The sequence below is a fragment of the Oxyura jamaicensis genome, chromosome 25, assembly GCF_011077185.1.
Source record: "Oxyura jamaicensis isolate SHBP4307 breed ruddy duck chromosome 25, BPBGC_Ojam_1.0, whole genome shotgun sequence".
Classification (NCBI taxonomy): Eukaryota; Metazoa; Chordata; class Aves; order Anseriformes; family Anatidae; genus Oxyura; species Oxyura jamaicensis.
The window spans coordinates 155,440-176,493 of NC_048917.1; the positions used below are offsets into that span (position 1 = coordinate 155,440).

The window sequence follows — 21,054 nt, forward strand, 5'->3', positions numbered from 1 at the left end:
AACCATCACACCCCGAGGGATTTCCCGGAGGGATTTTCCTTGTGTACTTTGCTACAGACATGCTGCTCAGACATAGCTGCCTAATACCTCTGCAATCCGATTCCATCCTGAGATGCTTCTTGTTTTGGGAAGTCTTGACCACTCAACTTAGAACATCCCATGTCCAGTGCTAGTTACCTAACACTTCCCACGACCTGCAGCTGAAAAAAGGTATCCCATAGTTTTGTGAACTGCTAACTGCTTGGGTCAAGTTTCCTACGACGGATATCTGCCTCAGTCATTTCTCATGGTGAGCTGCAACACGTAGAATCATTTAGTCATTAAAGAAAAGCAAACGAGCAAACTATGCTTGCTCTGGTACCATTTAAAAATAAAATAAATTAATTACAAGCTCCAGAACGTCTGCACAGTTACTCAAGGGACTCCTGTGGTCTCTGACTACCCCAGGGAAACCCGTATGGGTTCTGGTCATTGCTGCTTGCACCAGCCCAGCTCACCAGCGCCTGGCCGCCTCCTTCAGCCAAGGCCCCGTTTGTTCCACAGCCTCTTACTCTTACTTGCCAACAGGAACAGACTTGCAGTATTTGCACAGAATGAGGAAATTCAAACCCAGGAATACTGCCCAATTGCTTCTGGCAAACTGGGGGCTAATGTTGCACCAAAACAATGATCAGAAGAAACTCCCATCCACTGGCAACGCTTGCTGACACCCAAGAGGGGGAAAGGAATTAAAGGAAGATAAGACAGGATGAAGGAGGCAGTGAAGACACGTGCTGGTGAAAGATGGAGCAAAATGGTCTGTGGACATCAAAACACTTGTTCAGCCAACACAAAACAAACCTCTGCCACTGATGACACCCAGAAGAACGCTTCTGACCTTGCCTCCCTCCAGCAGCCATCTCCCAGAGGATGGACGTGGTCGCCGTTAGCTCAAGCCCGAGCAGTGGACCAAGCAAAGAAGGAACTGTGAAGGCTGCCTCCGCCTTCTGACGACACAGACTCACTCACTCATGGCTGGACACTTTTTTTTTTTGTTTTGTTAGAGAAATGTCTCATTGCACAGAGCAGATGATGAAATGAACAAATCGAAGCTACGCAGGTGATGCCTGCACGTGCCTGACTCCTGCAGTGTGAATGACGGGAAGCACAATGGGAGCGAGGGACCACAGAACAGAGGTGAGCAGGTACCTGAGGCTGTTGACAATCATTTGGAACAAAAATGAGTCTTAAATCCCTTGTGCTCCCCATGAAGCAGATTAGCAAAAAATCTACTTTGTCCTCTGGTGATCACTACACCTTCATCTCCCCAACACCTGCGACATGTAACATGGAGCTGGTCTGAAGAAAGCCCGGAGCTCACAACACAAGAGATCTGTGTTAAAAACGTGTTACCTTTTCTAAATACCATAGGGAGGAAAAAAAAAAGGCCATGATTATTTCAAACAACTCAAAAAACAAGCAGAAAACTTAATGGGACTTCAATTCCTTCTTCCTCTATACCCTTCTCCCTCGCAAAGCTAAGCTTTTTCATGCATTCATGTTTAGTCAACTCAGACTGCAGAGAGGAATGTCACAGGAATTCTTATGAGGAACCACATCCAGATTTTAATAATGTATGATTTTTTATTTATTTATTTTAAGGCATGGGGTGCTGCTATACAGCAAACGAAGGTAAGCTTTGAACAGCTTCCCATTGCTGCACTGATCCTATGCACTGAGTGAGGAAGAGGGAAAAAATAGCATATAATCATGTAAAGGCTTTGTTAGTAACATAGGCAAACAAAAGGGACCAAGTTAAGACTGAATGGCAAGCACAGGCAGGAATTCTCCACCAAAATGCCATCGTGACACATATGAAGAAGTATTTCCTGCAGTGCTGTTGACAAGTCCCTAAGGGGTCTTCTTCCAGTCGTTACTCATGCTGTACAGGGAGGTCTGCATTGAGAAAAACAGAACCCTGACTACACACAGACACTGGAGATTCCACTGCACTCCCCATGCAAGCAGAATTAACACTGGTGCAATGGCCAAAACCAGCCAGGCCAGAAGAGTTACTTAGCCTACAGGAACCCAAGTTCTTTGAGATGTCCATGCTTTTTCTAATTAATATTTTTTTTTGGAGCACATACCACCTCTTGTACATGAGACCAGAAAGGTGAGGTTGCACGTGGCTCAGGGAGGTAAGAAGAAAAAAAAATCCTTAATCCCATTACTGCTGTAACCCACGTCTCGAGGTCAAAGGGCTCCCAATTCAGCAGGGCGAGAAATGATAAAGGAAGCCTCACAGGAATCTTTCCAGCCCAGACGTGTGTCATGATTCAACACTTACGAGACCGACAGAATATCCAGATTGCTTCAGAGTTACAAAATGGTCCAACATTACCGAAACTGCTGATGTTAAAGGAAAGGGTTGCTGTACCCGAACAGCAAATGTTTCCCATGTAAATGTGCAAATCCAGGAAAAGACCTGCTGCATGCCAAAACGTTCTGACCCACAGCCAAAACAGCTTCTTTTAATGGAAGATGCTTTACACTGACAGTCTGGATGCTGCCTGACTGGCAGAGCTCAGGCTGTATGATCCAAATGTTTTCACGAAGATTTTATTACGCAGAAACAGTAGGGTGATGGAAGACTACAGAAGGTTCGGTTCCAAGCCACACAACTGCCTGGCCCACACACTGCATCTTGCCTCACTTTTTCAAGTGCCTTAGACAGCAGGGGAACTGCTGGAAAAGAGACATCAGTTCCCACTCTCAGAGCATGAAAAAAAAGCATCCATCATCAAACACAACTTCAAGCCGAGGCAGACATCGTGCAGGCTGGCAGCCCATCTTGGACCATTTTCTTCTTTAGGATCAAAAGCAACAAGCATGAACCCACTGTTGTCTGAACTCCAAGCATGCTGCCTCCAGTCCCAACTGACAGAGATGACGTGCTTCTAGCCTTTGCCATTTTATTAGAAGGTCTCTGAGAAGGAAAAGGATGGTAAGGAGTGAATGGAAACTAGAGGCAAACAGACTGAATTTGCAATCTTTGCAATCCCTTCACAATACTCCTGAAAATAAAAAGGTGATTATCAAAGAGAAGAGAGAGAGCACTTAAGGGAAGCTGGGGGGAAGGGAAGCAAAACAAAACACCACCTGTGTATAGCTCGATCAAGTTCTGAACATCTACATCCCACCCAGTACCTGCTGAGGGCCCCGAGCCCTCACCAGCGGATCATTTTGCTCCTCAGTGGCTGGAGGATCTTACTGGGTTGACAAGGAGCACAGAGTCATCCCCAAATCTTTCAAGGAGTGGAGGAGACCTTGCCAAATGCTGAGAGTCTGTGACTGCAAATGAGAGGTCTTTCACTGCCACTTAACTTCCATGAGAAATCCTGACGACGGAAGCTATGATGACCTCGTGGTTAGTACAGAGGCCACTGTGCAACCTCAAGCAGAGCGTGACAGTCAGGTTTCCAACTCCTTCTGGCACTCCTTGGGAGTTTACAAATAATCTGGGAAGACTTGTACTAGTTTAACAAACAAAAGATGACTTTGGGTTTAAGTCCATTTTAAAGCAGGGACCAGCTGACAAAAATCTTCTGGTCAAGTCAGTCCAGTGATTTGGATTCTTTTCTCTCAGTGTTGACTTGGCAGGTTCCTGCCACGCTGCTCTCTCCTGAAATGCTATAATTACTAGACAAAACAATAGCAGAAGCATATAGAAACACTCTCATTCCTTACCAGAAACTGCAGGTTCTTTTCAATGTGGCCAGGATGGACACAGCTGAATGACCAATTTTTTCCCCAGGTTTTTGTAGACTTTCATTAGTGAGAATGACAAGCCTTCTGGAGTAGCATGTCCAAGAGCGTGAAGTGCTTCTCTTAGAATGTTTCCAAGGAGATCTGTAAGGTTTCCACAGGTCCTGGAACACTTTAAACTCACCAGCCAAGACAGATGTGCATAGATTCACTACTTCATCTAGGGAGAATGAGGAGACCATGGCAGAAATCAGCTGCTGGGAAAGAACAAATTACGTTCTTCTCTCTTCTCCTCCTGCCTCTCAAGCGTATGACTCTCCAAGTAGCTCGCTGGAAATGGCTTAATTTGCTTCTTTGAGGAGGGTGACTTAGAGCTAAATGCCAGTTGATGAAGCAAGCCTCCTGAGGTATGCCTGAACAGCCCATTTAGTCCTGGACCAAGCGATCCTTGCGAGTCCTAGGCCTCCTCCTACACCACCTCTTGAACCGCTCCTTGACTTCCAGCACACTACCAGGAGGGCAGAAGTAGACATACGGAAGAGTTCCTGCATTCCCTCTCCCAACTAAGCACAGCAGAGGTGCTCCCCTCTACAGGAGAAGCCACTCTTGCCAGATAGGCCTTGCCTGTTTACAGGAGAGGTCAGGCTGACGAAGCCCCCTTATCTGATGCTCAGACCCCCCCCCCCAGACAAGGGGCACTTGACAGCAGCGTCCCCTCCCTGGGGGCCCCAGCGAGCCCCTCAGAGACCAGCCCCGCTGCTGCGACAGGGGCCGCAAAGGCGTTGTGCACCAGGCTGTTGCCACAGGGCAACCAAGGCTCTACCAGCAACACAACCCCTACCAAAAATCAGGGATAAATGGATGGGACTGGCATCAGTGTGTCACCGAACTTGGAATTCGGTAATTAGGCATCAACAGAGGCCCTCTCAGGCTTACAAGGGGTAGACTAACGAGCCTGGGGTGACTCAGTTCCTTGACGACTTTGGTCTCGGACGGAAGGCCTTCAGCAGCAGCCAGTGCTGACGGGAAAAACAGACTAAGACAGACACATTGTTTAGGCTTTAAGGCAGGTGATGTGGGCACCAAGCGGGGTCGGACCAGCAGGGCACTCCCTGCAAGCCAAGGGAGCACTGACAGACACCTCCAGGCACCCACGGAGCCTTCCGTCCCTCTGAGAAGTGTCTTCGGATGGCTCCCGTGCTCTCCGAATCCACCTGCAGAAAGCCCACAGCAGAGCGCTGCCGTGGGACTCCCCCTTTGAACATGGGAACACACGGAGCAAAGCCGAGATGAGCTGCCGTAACACGGACGCCTCGGAGGCAGGCTGCCTGAGCCCAACGTGTGCAATTTGGCCAACAAGAGTGAGAGACAAGCTACACAAACTCATGTACGGTCTAAGGGAGAGGAGGGCCCCGGGCAGCACGCAGAGCAGGCCCTGCAGGCCTCCCGTCACACTGCCACAGGCCCTCATGTTCACAAGACTAAAGTCCCTCATCTCCTGCTCCGGCAGGGGGATCGGACTAAATGATCTTTCAAGGTCCCTTCCAATCCCTAAAATCTGTGATTCTGTGATTTCCCATCCTGACCCAGCTTAACCAGACACCCTCAAGCACTTGCTGCAATCGATGGAAGCGCGGTATTTCCTGGTACGGTTTCTAGACTTTCAGGACAAAAAGCGTTTTGAGATTCTTGTGGCGAAAAGAAAAATAAAGCTTACATTCCTGCGATTATCTGATGGTGGAATTATTAAAAAGAAGTTAGGCTGTCAGGGTGACGTGCTCATTTTCTTGTCAACAACAACAGTGCTTTTCTGCATACCAGGACACTGTGGCATCTGACGGACATAGCTAGCTGTGCATGTATACATAAGAAAGAACTGGTTTGAGTGAGATACAGGTATAGCTAAAAGCAATCGCAGGAAATTAAGGAAAAAAATAGGCCGAGCGTCACTTCAAATATATTTAGCTTTCAGTAATTTTTCCTTTCATATCCCAGTAATTTGAGACATTTAAAAACTAATCTAAAGGGAAAAAATCTGAAGATGAAATTCAGGAAGATGGAAAAAATAGCTAAAAGATATTTCCACCTCCAGTTTTGAATTATTATTTCTTGATTTTCGGCCATGGGGTCATCCCTATCCAGCGCACTGTGCACTTCTGTTTGTTCAAAGGCAAGCTGGTGGTTTGTGTGGCACTGTTAATACCCCTCAGGAGAATTCGGGGAGGAGAATTAAAAAAAGGATAAATTTTAGGTCCCCAGGCTGGCTCATAATGAATTTCATCCTAGACGGGAAAAACAAAACCCAACAAAACCTTACACCGGGAGAATGGTTAGATTGAATGGATCTTTTTCAGCTCTAGCTTTTAAGTCTTCTTAATTAATGTAAAACAAAATGCAAGATGACAGCCATGAGCGTAAAAAACAGATTGCTGAAAGCTGGGATGATTCCAGACATGGCTCATTTTGCGAGCATTCCACATAGTCTCAACTTGAACTGGGATCAGACCCTCAGTCACCGGGCCAGCAAAACCTGCAGAGGTGACAGATGCCCCTGGGGCACTTCACCACTTAAAATCCTTGCAAGCCAACGAGGATTCCTACCAGTCCAAGTTGTGCCATCTGAGACAGCAGCAGCTCAACAAACACATTACTCCAGAAAGAAAAGGCCATGTTTCAGGCTGAAGAATTTTGTTTGTGTTGGTCCTAAAGTTAATTAACCCCCTGTTGCATCAATGTCATCAGGAGGAGAATTAGTTGCACCATAACAACTGAAGCGCCCCAGAAATACCCAAAAACATGTTTCCGTATCTTACCATACAGAATTCAAACCAAAGCACCTAATAGTCTACCACTAAGCTAAGGACAAAGTGCCGTGTTCCTGGGCATCGCCACACAGCCAACTGACAGCACGTTCCTAGCGCCCACAGAGTTCACTTCCACTGCAGCAGGTACCAAACCCCAAACGCAACCAACACCCCCACACTCACCCTGAACCACTCGGCTCCATCGTGCTGAATACAGTTTCAACAACCCTACCAGAGCTGACCAAACCATCCAGTCCGAAATTCCACACATTTGGAAAGCGGCCCTGTCTTGAGGCTGTAAAGATTGCTGCCCTCCCACCTCTCTTCTGAAGCAGACCAGTCCGCACCTCTGAGGTTTTCAGACTTTTCCAGGAATCAAAGTACAGTTCTCTGGCCAGACATTACTTAGGTAACTCCACCAGCCCTACGACGCTCCCTAATGTGCGGAGCCAGCTCGTGGCAGACAGCACAGCCCCTTCAGCAGCGGCAGGTGCAGGGCGAGCAGAGACCCCCCTTGGGTCGCGCCTGCTGGTAACGGGACGGCAGACGATGCTGTGAGAAGCACGAAAGAAGATGATAGAAAGCAATAGAATGAGTCATGCCGAGCAACAACCCACCTAAGTTTGTAACCCACAGAGAAAAAACAAAGGTGTTATTCCCCCAACAGCCACTGCTATTTTTGGTTGTGGTCCAGAATAACATAATAAGCAGAAGACGATTGTAGGTAGCTACCCTGATGATTTCATTCCTCTAGTACTGTCTAGAGGGATAAATGCCTGGAAACACAATAGCAGCTTTTCGGTGAAACGGTGCTCATAAGCCTGCAAGGAGCTGAGCCATTAGGAGAAGAGCTGCGCACCCCTGAGCTGCGGCAGGACAGCAGCACACAGGATCTTCCTGAACCTCCAGCGCTCCCAAGGCCAGGGAGAACACCGGGCTCCAGACCATGCAGCAAGGGGCTGGCAAAGGGAGACGAAACCTGCTTTCTTCTTCCAGCCTCTCCCACTACCTTTTCAAGGCAGATGCTGGAGTTCTGGATTAGTTTCCTAAGCTAAGAGCTTATCATGACTCTTACTTTTGAGATAACAGAAACTAAAGGAAAAAAAAAAATCGTAAGACTGTGGTGATTCTGTGTAATCCTTTCAAATCCAAGATGTGACAAAAGCCTACAGAAATCAGATTCCTGTACAAATCCCGACGGTTTTAATTGGATCTGGGAATCATTTGGATAGTAGATTTTATGGAGGCATATTTGAAGTTGTCAAAAGAGCATCCAAGTATTCCACCAGTAAACAAAGTATCTGCTAATAGCAATATACTTTAGTAGTCATGATATTTTTTCTTTTAACTCAATCTAACAAGCACACCAATATCACCAAGCCTTTATTAATTGTAATTGATTTAGCACATCTGTCTCAGTTTACTTTTATTAGCAAAGCTATGAAATATTCATCACCTGTGTATTATATGATGACATCTAATACACTTGGAGTGCAAGATACTTTGAAGACACTTCCAAGAGAAGGTTCTACACGTTATTGAAATGGATACACTTCTCATTACTTATGTCTGATCAAATTTTACCACAAATGACGTGATGACTTTTAAGCGAGTCTGACACGTAGATTTATACGGCTCCCTAATCCCAAAGAGACCTAAACCCACTTTATATTTCAGTACATTAAGTTATGCACAGAGACTGCTTAAGCTATTTCTGAATTGAAGCAAGGCAATCCGTTTGTAACAAAAAGAAATACAACACAAAATACAATTTTTTGCTTTGGACAGTAACCTGTAGTCACCTCCAGCTTCCTTAGCTCTGCATTTTCTATCAGACAACACAAGCAAGAGAAATTCAACTTACTCAGACCACTGTTAGTTTTATGCCCATTCCAATCCATCTCTGACTGAATCACTTTCTCCTTACAAACATCCTTCTATCTTGGCACCTCTAAACACTTCATCAAAGCAGGCTCCTTCTAGATCTTTCCTTGTAGGAAGACCAAGAGCAAGCAGGTGACAGCAATCAGCAGGAGTAGCAAACCCTCCCCTACGCAGAGACATTCTGCTCACCTCCAGTTACCAATTCCAGTTACCAACTGGCTCTCCAAAGCCCCCGGTGCTGAATACTTCCGCAAACGCCCTGCCTTATCCACAAGCCATGAACAGCGACTGCCGAGAAGTTGGTAACGCTGACTACCAAGAATGCTTCCATGGAATGGAATCCAAGAATGATTCCACTCGGATCAGAGTTTAAGACCACTGCGGTCAGGAACACGAGACATGCTGAGTCACCAGACTCAGCTATCCCTACAAGACATAGCCTCATCTCTATTCCAGATACCAGGCTGACACTTTGCTTGATCTTGACCAAAAGACCAAGAAAAAGTAATTCAAAGGGCTAAACAAAAGCTTATTTATTAAATATGCCAGTCTACTTCACCCACACACATTACTAGGGTAAGTGTTCTTTTTTCCACGCACCAGACTCAAGCGTTACATGCAAATACAGATGTTGAAATAGTCACATCACTCATTAACAGTTTTTTTTTAGTTCTCAAATGAGATTACTTACTGGATAGGATGTAACCAACCACTGCCACTTCCCTTTAATACCCATAACTGGAATAATGCTAGACTGAAATAGTTAATTACCCGTAGCAGTTTTATCAACCGAGTTATAATCCTCAACAACAGAATCTTCAATCACATCACTGATTTTCTGCCATGGCTCCAGCTCCTCCTCCTCACATTCCATAAAAAGGTCTGTGTCCGCCATCCTGCAAAGGGAAAAGAAGAAAGCCATTTATTGGGTAGCTGCATTCAGGCAGAAGTTTCATTATAAGAACAACTCCAATGCCAGAATTACGAATGTTTTTATTCCCCAGTATTCCAAAGAAAAAAAAAAAGCTGCACATTTCCAGGTTCCTGTTTATTTCTCAGGTCATAGAAATGACTCCACATCGTACTTCAATAGGTTTTGCTTTCTTTTTCATGAAAATCAATGAAGTCTGTTTAACAAACCCTTGGTTTTAACTAAAATTGCAGTGGTTTTGCCTCTCCTCCTGCATGACAAAGCTAAGTTAACAGCTTCAGAAGCACAATCCATTGCCCCAGAACTCAGTACCTTTAAATAAGTAACTCAGAAAGAAGAGTCGTAGTTTTTGTTCTGTTCATGGTTTTGAATATTCTAGGATTACTGCCAACATTCAAATGAGAGACCGAATATCCTAGCTTCAGTAAGAAACATGCACACAAACGCGTGAACAGTCCACAGCCAGCCCCAGACTCCCGTTCTGATCAAACCCACGCGTACCCAAACTCCGGAGTGCTGCTCCAGCCCCGTCCCCTGCTTATCTCCTGGTACCAGCCCGGAACCTGACACACGATTATAAATCAGTTCAGAGAGAGGAAGAAGAAAAAAGTAAAGGGGTTTTCTGCAACTAGACCTGTAGTTATTGTCTTTCAACTCAAACAGATCTCTGGAGTAAAGTGCCCAGCTCATCGTTTCCACGCTACTCATTACCTGGTGTAACTCTTACATATTTATTCAGAGGAAGACAATGACAACTCCAGGCTTTTTGTCCCTCTCGTTCTCGCCACCCATCTCCAACACTTTTATTGCTGCTACGGCCTTTTGAGACACAGGGAAGCAGCAACAAAGGTAATTAGATAACCGAGGGGTGTATCACTGCTAATATCACGATGTTGTAGCATTGCAATTCTCAGCGTTACCTTTTGCTCCACTATTTGCACACCTTCCAATTTTGTTTGCTTTTCCGGGCACCACGGCACCCAGAAGTTCTTATGGGTCTGCCTAAAGCAAAAGTCAAGTATTTTCTCCTGGGGCTGCATCTAATCTAGGCCTCAATGAAATGTAAATCTGCATGTGCTTATTGCCAAGATCTCTATTAAACATTCAGACCAGCCAGCCAGAATTAAAACCAAGGAGATTCACAACCGTCAGTGGTCCCAAGTGTCCTACAGAAGCTCTCCTCAGAGGGACAGTTACCACCGGCGTTCTCCAAACAGCTGACTTTCCGAATACTACTGACATCTAATCCATAGAGCCATTTCCAGTCACACTTTGACAACCTGCAAGCCACTGAGCCAAGCAGCTTAAAGCGGCTTTCTTACAGACCTCATTTTGCACCGTTTCAGGATTTGGCTGTTTCTAAACTTCACTTACAAATAACGCAAAGTTCTAATTCTCCCTAATAACACATTTAGGAGTCCTTAACCAATGTAACTACATCCAGAAGTTCAACTGCATTTGTAAAGGAACGAATGATTATAATAATAAGATACCACAAAAAAATGGATTTCCTATTTTCCTACCTGGGCTAGAGCAAAAAAAGAATCAGTTCCTTCCACCTGCCATAAACCACTAGGAAGGACAGAGCGCAGAACGAGTGGCAGTTCTGTGCTGCAAGGGAGTGGGAATTAACACCTCTAGAAGGGATTCTGCTCTTCTCGATCACGTTTCTGGTGGCAAAAGAAGCTGTTATGATTGCATTTTGTCTTCTCTGCTACCATTTGACAGCCATAAAAATCTGATGAGGAATGTTCTGAGACATACTGGCCAAAATAAACAGCTTATAATAAGGGACAAGCAAGAAAACAATCCAGCTCATTTGCAGACAATCTGTGTTTTCAAATAGCCACAGAAGAATGCTGACCAGAAGGCTTCAACACAAAGTAACATTTATCAACTCCCTGCTGAAGACCTAGGATAGAAACAGTCCCAAAATATAAACTGGATTAAGTCATCATAGAACAATTAAATTTAAGTCTCATATAGTTACGCTACGTCCACCTTATCCCCCCCAAAACCACCGAACCTGTTATAAACAGGTTTAAATAGGTTTGTAAACCAATCTAGAGCTGGGATTTCCAGGAGTGGCTGGTGAGACTGTGCAGCCACTCCGTGCAAGTGTAGTCTTTGATTTTCTTGTGTTGTGCTGTATAATAGCTGCAAAACAAAGCCACGAGCATCACAAATTTCCCGCAATACAAAATTAAATCGAAACTAAATTCCACCAAAATCTGAAGCAACTGCCTAAAGCAGGCAGGTCTGAGCCTCACAAGAATCGTAAGCTCTTGTTCCCGTTTGCCAAACTCACACTGCTGGTACTTTTTCCGAAGCGGCATATGCGGTTCCCTGCTTTCCCTGTCCTACAGACAACCTCTTAGCATGCCATTTTTCTGTGCTCTACTTGCCCACAAAGGATTTGCAGAGCTCGGGTTGCTACGCTGTAGTCATACGATGGTGTTTCACTAGGAAATGCTGATTTTAGTTCTACGCCTGGTTATCCTAACACGTATAATTCTCACCGCTTTTAATTCTGAAGCACATTAATATTTGTTTTAAGAATAATATAAAGAACAGTATTCAAAGGAAACCCATCACACCACTCACGTTCAATAGCTGACCTCCCCTTCCTCGCTCTTCATGTCAATAAAGCAGCAAAGATAATTCATCTGGTTACGTGGTGCGGCCATTACTTCTGCACAGACCCAAAGCAGCAGCTCTTTTAACGGAGCTGCTTCATGGCTGTATTTCCACCTGGCAGTGTGGGAAATGTTCCATGCAGCTATCCCCATGCCTCACAAATTTGTGTATTTTTGGGGAGACTCTTACATAATGCAGTAAATAAAACATTTCTGTGTAATTTCACCTGTGATCTCTATGAAACTCAATTTGCCCTTCCTTTATGAAGGCCTAGAAAGAAGACGACAAGCCCCCAAAGTCCAACCCAACTTACAAGTAACTTACTCGTACTGAAATCACCTTTCCTACTCTTTCCTGGGGATGACAGGGAGTACCTAAAAAGACCGCACAGGTTGAAGGTGTTTGCAGGCTCGTTCAGCTGTCAGGAAACAACCTTTGTAGAGAAGTACCTACTTCTCTGTATCTCTGTCACTACAAATATACATCAAGGGAGATACAAAGAACCATGTTTCTTTGAGCCAGGGTAGAACAAGAGAGAATCTCTCTTCTCAGCACTCCAAGTCCTTTTCAGCCAACTTTTAACCCAAAACGCGCTGTTCCTCAAGAACTTCAAGCGACCTGGCTCCTTCCATATATGCCTTCCCTGCTCCGATGCTTCCGCCAGGGCACATCTCCGTGGCCGTTTTCACCTCACCCTTGTCACACCTTCCTGGCCCTGGCAGGCATTTGGAGCTGAGGGAAATCCAGCGACGGCTCAGGCTTGACAAGCAGGCGCAGGGAAGTGAACGGCTCTGCGCCAAACAGCGAGGCTGAGCGCTGCACGTCCTACCTGCAGGCAATGCCGGGACAGACGTGAACCAGCCAGAGAGCTACAACCAGGCCCAGGAAACGTGGTCTTCAAGGACAGATGGAAGGACCTGGGGTGGTTTAACCTACAGAGGAGCTAACGAAGTGCAAATCTTCTTCACGGATGTGACAGGCTAGCGCAAAGCAGGAGGAAGAGATGTGCTCTCCACATCCGTGACAGAACCAAGACACGAGGGGCTCAACATGAAGAACAGAAGATTCCAAGCTGGACACCAAGAAAGCTTCCAGGAAGGCAGGTAAAGCCCTGCAGCAGGCTGTCCGGGAGGTAACAGCATCTCCAGCTCCGGATCCCTAAGAACAGATCGGCAAAAACCGGTGGATATAGCATCGAGGAGGCAAGGTGGGTTCGGTGTCTTCCTGAGGACGCTTCCAGGTCTGTTTTCCCACAGCATCGTGTGATTCATGAGTGTTACTGGATGTTTCTGCATCACTACAAAACAGCGAGCACGTTTCAGCACTTGGTGTCACCAAGGCATTTGCTAGAGGAAACAATTCTCCCAACAGTTAATTCTTTTCATCTTGCTGAATACACAAACGTTATCAATAAATACAGCACGTGCACCCAACTACCCCAACTTAACGCACTCAAATTGCTGCTTATAAATACGGCATAGAGCACTTTTCACTGAAACGTATGCCTAAAGTGAGCCTACTTTGTGAATTTCTTGTGATCCACAAGAATAAAAGAATAGCCATAGCTGTTTATAAAAGAATCTCATCTCCTGTCAAATAAAATTAATTAGGAAAAACCAAAACTTCCTGTAACAATCCCAATACGCAATTAACCGAATGCGTTAATTGAAGCTTAAGAAAGCTCACGTTCTCCACAGCACCCAGTACCTGCATGCTTCCAAGACCCTGCGAGCTTCTTCATTTACATAAAAACTGCAGCGGACAGACAACTGCATTAACCACATTTTAAGGGTGCAAAGCAGAGTTCAGTGAAACAAAGCGACGTGCCAAAGCCTCTACAAGAACGAGTGGCTTAGTCTGAAATAGAAAGATGCCCAGCCCGCGTTCACTTCATTGAACACAACCCCAAACATCTCTGGTTTAAGAAAAAAAAAAAGAAAAAAAGTGAAAATCATTTCTTGGATGACAAATTATACGAAAACAGACTCCTAGAAATAAAGCTCTGAAATAGAGGTTTATGCTGGAAATCTGCTTAGCAGGGGAAAGCAGGAATGAAAGAGCTTTAAATCTTATTTTCTTTGCCTGTTAACTCAAACTTTTTTTTTTTTAAATTACAGAATCTTATCAAAACAAGCAAGATCTCCTAGGAGATGCATACAAGGATCTCAAATGGGTGCCTACCACAACCGATCAATAACTACATATTTATGATTTTCAATATTTGTGCTTCACAGAAACATCTAGAAAAAAAAAAAAATTCTCCGTGAAGCTTCTAGGACAAAGCTTCTCTTAGCTGGCAAAACGGGTGACGCTCACAACAGTGCTATTTGTCTGGAATCATATTACTCCACGCCAGACAAGTAGCACTGCCTTAATACTATAGTGATGGGCAGCCTATAAATAGCCGGGATAAATAACCTGATCTATTAATTAAAGCGTGCACATATGTCTTCCCAGGAAGGCTAAAACTCCAGAGGAAGTCTTTGCACAGATTGTAAAAATATATTATTCAACACCTCATAATTATTCAGAAGATGCAAAGACAAAATGCTAAAGAGACTGTAGTTACAAGCTTCTTTTGACACTAACTCACATTATGCGCAGAGTATTTCATCTGTTCGTATCAACCGAACTAAGAAAATGTCTCCTCTCTTCTATAATGTAACAGCTTTGTTTTTCAAAGCTTTGATCTCGAATATTTCTGTATGTAAGAAGCCTTTGCTCAATAAAATGATTAAGCCCAATGATAAATACTCTACATTTAGCTTTTCAGCACGGAGTTGGCAGATGCTCGGTTGAAAATACGGGTGCCAAAAAAAAAAGAGAAAAAAATTACAAAGTGTTCTAGACACGCTGCAAGAAATAGAGCCCTGAAGACTGAAAGGTATTTTCTCTCCCTTTTAGTTGGAAAATGGGAGAAGACCTTCAGGGGAAGAGCCAACATATATTAGCTCTACACAAATAACCCGCACGACTGCAAGATACAAACCCTTTATTTTTGGTCAGCTGATGTGGTCCTCGCTCATTGTTGCGATACAGCGGGGGAAGCCACCAGCCATTCAAGTCTCGCATTCAAAGGCTGGCCACCTGATTACATTTTGTGATCAAAGCGATTACCATTACCAAGGGAAACCCAACAATAAAGAATCTGTATTCCCATACAGCCAAGCAGCTTACCCCGGCACGGGAAATCCTTTTCTTTTCTCCCGTGCTTCACTGCCAAAAAAGCTGCCCAACTCCTCGTCATTTCGACCAAAATCTGGAGCCAGGTCTAAGATCCACCTGCATTTATTTATCAACGAACCACTTTAAAACAGTTAGAAAGCTATCAGGTGGGATCCCTAGGGGCTGCTGTTGTATTCTCAAGACAAAATGACTGAACAGGTAGAAAATACAAAACACTGCAGTCTGGGTTAAAACACCACTGGCATTTTCAAGCTTCCAAACCCCATAAATAAACAAAATAAACACTTAATCTAGTTTCTCCACCTAAGTGAGGTGGCAAACAAAGGACTCAGCTTCCATTCCGTCGGGTTTGACTCGTAAATTCACTGACCTACAGCAACGTAAGTGGAGAGAACCAGGGCCCAAATGTTTTCCATTATCTAAAGCACCTGTGGATAGCAGGTTTTACATGACAGCTGCAGCATAAGGCAGCTGTGTCTCATTGAAGTGATCTCTAAAAGATGTGTGGTTATATATTTACAGTTTCATTCACAGCTTGATATTATTTGACACAAAGCAAACAAGTTATGACATACATATGCTGTATATACACACACGCTCCTTTTAAAAAGGACTTCCAATTAATGGCTCGTTCCCGGTGTTCTTCAGAATTCGCATGATGGGATGCGCTATTCTCGCTACATAAGCTTCACTTTCGGAGGCTTTTAATTAAAAAAATAAAAAAGTATAAATAAATCAGTACTTGTCAGGGCACTGCTGGGGGCCCAATTTCTGCCTACTGGGTGAAATCATCCGCAGCACAAGCAGTCTTACGGGCACGCTAGCAGGTCAGAAATAAACACGCGCTCCGTTACGCAGGTAACTTGGTAAAGAACGAGGAGGAATTTGGGGTAAAGGCGGAACCGCCGGGGGGGACAGGGACCACTCCCCCGGAGGGACAGAGGCCACTGCCCCGTTTCCCAACGTCCCCCTCCAGCACGATGTCACCTACAGACATTCCGGCACAGCCACCTGCTTCGCCGCTGGGAGAGCGGAGGGAAGGGTTTGCTCAGACCAAACGCAGATTTGGGGAGCAGGGAACCCCCGCTCCTACCTGGGGCAGACCTTGGCAGGGCGCGCTGCCTTTCTCTAGGTGGGAACAAATTCAGCAACCGAACAAATTCAGCAACCTCACGATTCAAATACGCTCATACTCCGACCGTCGCAGAACGGGTAGCACATTCAGTCATGGTAACAGCCACGCTAACCCTACAGGATGCCGCCAATCCCGCACAAATCCTCCAGCTCTACTCACAAACAGATCTTCAAGAAAGGAATATAAATTCACAGGAATTGACAACGTAAACGCAACTGAATACGCGGTGACAATCAATCCAACCAGCGGCACGCTAACATTACCAAACTACGGCTTTTTAGAAGAAAAAAAAGTTTCAGCTGACTGCAGCAGGGAACCCACACTCACAGCGGACTATTTGTGATGAAGGACCAAAGAAAGCTGAGGAAACAATGAGGAGATAGCTCACCAACTTCAAAGATGGGTCTCGCAGCTCCCAGAAGCACACAACTCCGTGCTAACTTCCATGCTAGCACCAAGGTGACTCTCGTAGGCACCCCCCGAGGCCCCCACCTCACCCAGCGGTGCTGCGTGTGGCAACGTGGCAGTTTGGGGCAGAGCTGGCACAAAGGAGCCGGAGAACAAAGCTCGAGCCTTAGCAGCATCGTGGCCTGGGGGGCAGGCGTACCCCCAGGACAAACTGCACCCCACTGGCACCACCAGACCACAGGAAACGCAGCAGTGCCAGCCTGTAACAAAAGGCAGGGAGGCTACGCGCACGCCGTGCCCCGGAACATTGCATTCTAGCACCAAACGTATGAACTTTGTTCATCCTCCTTGCCAAAGGTTTGTCGGTTTTTACGCCCGTCTAAGTTTGCTAATGGAGATTTAATTGTGGCGTGGCTTTAATGCTATCAGTCCTCTCCCCTGACTCCCAAAGGAGTTTCCTAAGGGAAAACACTGACATGAAAAATACGTATTAAGAATTAATTGACACTTAAATTTTCTTCACCACTTGCTATAAAACCACCTCTACCCTGACGGTCCAGAGAAGAAAATCTGAAATGTAGAATTGAGGATCTGTCTTTAAGAGACCCACAAATAAGCCTGAGATGATTCGACGCACTCCAAGGCGAGAATTAATATACAAATCAGACTTCTCTTGTTCAACTTCTCCTTCGAATGCTCACTTCTCTCCATTTTGTCTAACCTCGGTGAACACGCAGTCTGGGAGTCCCTTTCTTGTTGCTTGTTTTTCAAACGCACTTTTAATGACGCGTGCTCAGCGGCAAGGAACGTAACTTCTGAAGAACCAAGAAACCCGATTAAGTTACATTAAATGCAAACGAATCCTACGATGGTTTCTGCTGTCAAGACATGCTGCAATCCCTTCCCTGAAAGAAAGATAATGCTCCTCAGTGGCTTGTAACAAATAACTGGCACAGCTTTAAACTGATACAATCTAAGCGATAAAAATACTGGATGATGTTTTCATTCCTGTTTGTACGGCTATTCATCATGAGCAACACCTCTGACAGGAGAGAGCAGGTGAAAGGAGCTGTGCGAGGTGAGTGCCAGAGTTCAACAGCCGCATCCTTCAGACCAAGGTGAATTTACTTTCTGTTGACTGATGTGGTTGCCTTGGCTTTGCTGGGTACCAAAAGGATTTCAGGAGGCACATTAAGTTTTCTGTGAATGCTATCATTTTAAGTCCTCCATTTTATTAAAGGCTTTGATGTGTGCGATGCCTGCTAATTAAAACCTATAATTGCACGCTCAGTTTTAGCAATAGTTCTCTACCTTCAAGTTTGAACGGCAGAGGGATGAACGCGAACTGCTTTCCGCTAATTGTCTCTGCAGACCGGCTCAACGACTCCCTTCAGGCTGCAGGCCGGCCCTTCGAGCACCCAGGAGCAGGTCTGCAGCCTTCCTGCAAACTTCTTTTGGGAGGAGGCACGCGGAGTGCTCTGCTCGCAGCGCTGTGGAAGCAGGTCCGCTTGAGCGGAGACAGTTGGGGGTTCTCTGACAGTATCTAAGCAGCTGTGGGATCCTGCACACAAACAAGGTAACCATATCTACCCACAAACACAAGAGGACTGTAAGCAACATGTGCAAACCCCGTGCCAGGACAGAGCTTGAAGCGGCGACGGGGAGTGAGAGCTCTCTGTGTGGGCAGCCCCACAGAACTACGGTCTTCCTTACGCTAGTAAGCGTACAACCAGAAGGAAAAATAACCACGTGCATGCAGTAAGCTAGGCTTCACATTCAAGGATGGAACTTGACATCTGCAGCAACCTCAGGCTATCAGACGGTATACGGCAAGATCCAGGGTAGGGAAGATGCAGGATTTGTATATCCTCACAAAGCGTCGCCTAAAAGAAGCAACAGATTCCCCCATCCTCTACCCCCTCTTCCGCTCACTCGCTCGTGCCCCATTTGGTATGCCTTGGTGACAGCTGCAACTGCTGCCAAGTTAATAAAAATAAAGCTGTGTGTGTTGTCATCTGTGGCGTGTTTTCTGCAAGGGTGTTGGGCAGCGGAACCGTGCCTCTCCCTCATCTCCGCGTCATATCGCAGAGCAGGGGAAGACGCGGGGAGCCGGGATGCCTGGGTTCCCCAGGTACCTAGGAGCAGGACCACAGCAAGGGCTGGGCAAAGCAGCGCCCAGCCCCTTCCGACCCCAGCACCTTTCAGTACCTGTGGCCAGGGGCGCTCTGCACGAGGTCCTGCTGCGGACCCGACCCTTCCTGCGAGGAGCCGGCTGCCGGCGTGCTGGGAAGCACCGCGGTGGTGCCAGCAGGCCAGGGGCTCGCCGCTCACCACATCCCCGGTGGCACGTCGCCGAAGGGGACAGGGCTGGCCAGGAACCGTCAGGAGCAGGCCCATGAGCCGGGGCAAAGCACGGTTTCCCCCCTCTGTATACCGGGATGCGCTCGGGATGAGCCCGTTCTGCTGGGGACAGGGGGACGCAGGCCCCGGGCAGCGGTGACACCGCTCCTGTCACCAGCCCGGGCGTCCCCAGCACCACAGCGACCCGCGGGGTCGGGCTGCCGGGGGGGGGGGGAGTGGGCGAGGGGACACGGAGCTGGGAGGTTCTCGGCCCCCGTGGGGCGGGCAGGGCCCACCGGGGCCGGTAAGGGCCCCTCGGGAGGGCGCCGAGGCCGCTCCCCCGGGGCAGCGCCGCCGGCCCCGTCCTCAGTTTATTGTGGCTGCTGAGAAAGGGAGAGAAAAATAATCCCCGTGCCCAACATGGCGCCCACCCAGCGCCCGCCGGGCCGGGGGAGGCCGGGCCGGGGGGAGGCCGAGGCCGGGCCCCCCCTCCCCCGGGGGACGGGGACCGGCGTGTGGCGGCGGGGAGAGGGGGCGCCAGGGGAGGGGGCGGCGGGCGGAGGGAGCCGCCGGTGCCGCTTCACCGCCTCCCCCCCCAACCCCCCCCGTGAGGGGGTGTGCGCGGATCCCTCCGCCTGCCCCCGGCCGAGCGGCGGCGGCGCCGCGCTCCGGGACCCGCGGCGGCTCCTCCCCGGCCCCCGCCTCGGCGGCCCGAGCCCTCCCCCCCCCCCCTGCCCACCTCCTCCTCCTCCTCCCGCCGCCGCCGCGCTCCCGTCGCGAGGCCGCTTTGTGTACGGCGCGGGCTGGCCCGGCCGCCGCCCCCCGCTCCCCTCCCCTCTCCCCCAGCCCCGGGCGGTTCCAGCCGGTTCCAGCGGCCGCCCGCCGACCCCCCCTCCCCCGCCCCCCCCGCCCTCACATAACGGGCCGCCGCCGCCGCTCCGCTCCTCACCTTCCGCGCCCGCTCCGCGCTCTGCCGCCGCCGCCTCGCTCCTAGAGCGGCCCGCGGCCCCCCCGCGCTGCGCCGCTGGCCCGGCCCGGGGAGCGGCAGCGGAGGGCAGGTGGCATGGGCGGCGGGCCCGGGGCGCGATGCTGAGGGGGAGGAGGAGGAGGAGGAGGAGCGGGAGCGGGCGGCGCTGCCGCTGGCCCCGGCCTCTCGCCGTGCGCGCGCAGGGGGCGGCTCCGCGCCTCACGCCCCCCTCCCCCCCCCCCCCGGCTCGTCACGAGAGGGAACAGAGCCCGCGCGGCGGGCGGGCACCCGGCGGGCGGACGGACACACGGCGCGCCGCGCGCACACACACACACAAAAAGGGGACCTGGCCGGCGGAGGGATACGGTGACGTCATTTCCTCCTGGGCCGCGAAGAGCCGCGCGGATTGGCGCGCCGCGAGGTGACGTCACGCGGAGGCCGGAGACGCCTCCTCCTCGCCGGGCCCTGCCGAGGTCGGCGCGAGGGCCGCGGCCGCGCCGCTCCCCCCCCGTCCCCCTTCCCCCGGCACGGTGGGGGCGTCCCGGGGCTGCGCCCCCCCCGCCGTGCGCGAGGCCCAGGCGCGGCCTCGAGCCCCCGCGGCCCCGCCCCGCCTGCCCTCCCCTCAGGGCGGCCTCCCGGGGCCTCGCCCGCGGCCCCCTGCGGGGCTGCCCCCGCCCGCTGCGGCCCCCGGCGGTCACCGGCCCTCGGTGCGGTCACCGGCAGTGCCTGCGGGGCAGCGGCAGCCGGGCCGTGGAGGCTGTGGGGGGGGGGAGGAGTGTCTCGGCTGTCAGGGGTCGAGCCGGCCGCTTGTGCCCGGCAGGGCTGAGGGTCGGGGGCGTTACGGGGCCGACCCCGTCACCCGAACGCAGCGGTGCTGGGACTCGGACCCGCAGCGTGGCCGGTAAACGCGGTCCTGGTGTCCCCAAACCGCCAGAAAGTGCATCCAGTGCTGGAGGAGGCTCCCAGGAGTTCCTGGAGACCTTCCTGATAAAACAGAGAAATCATTTCCCTTCTG

The 21,054-nt window shown here is 49.0% G+C and overlaps 1 protein-coding gene across 4 annotated transcripts in view; it reads right to left on the bottom strand.

Annotated features, from left to right (window-relative positions):
• The window catches only part of POGZ (pogo transposable element derived with ZNF domain), a 35,811-nt gene extending 15,506 nt beyond the window's left edge, over window positions 1–20,305 (bottom strand). For 2 of the 4 annotated variants that reach the window (XM_035346641.1, XM_035346640.1), the window contains exons 1-2: window positions 20,022–20,305; window positions 9,207–9,331 (exon numbers count right to left, since the gene is read on the bottom strand). In XM_035346641.1, the coding sequence (XP_035202532.1) occupies window positions 9,207–9,330 (124 nt within the window). In that variant the 5' untranslated portion in view covers window position 9,331; window positions 20,022–20,305. Of the gene's footprint in view, window positions 1–3,729; window positions 3,968–9,206; window positions 9,334–20,021 lie in introns of those variants that run through there. The other 2 variants (XM_035346642.1, XM_035346643.1) reach the window with 2 other exon arrangements.
• Between the last annotated feature and the right edge of the window lie 749 nt (window positions 20,306–21,054).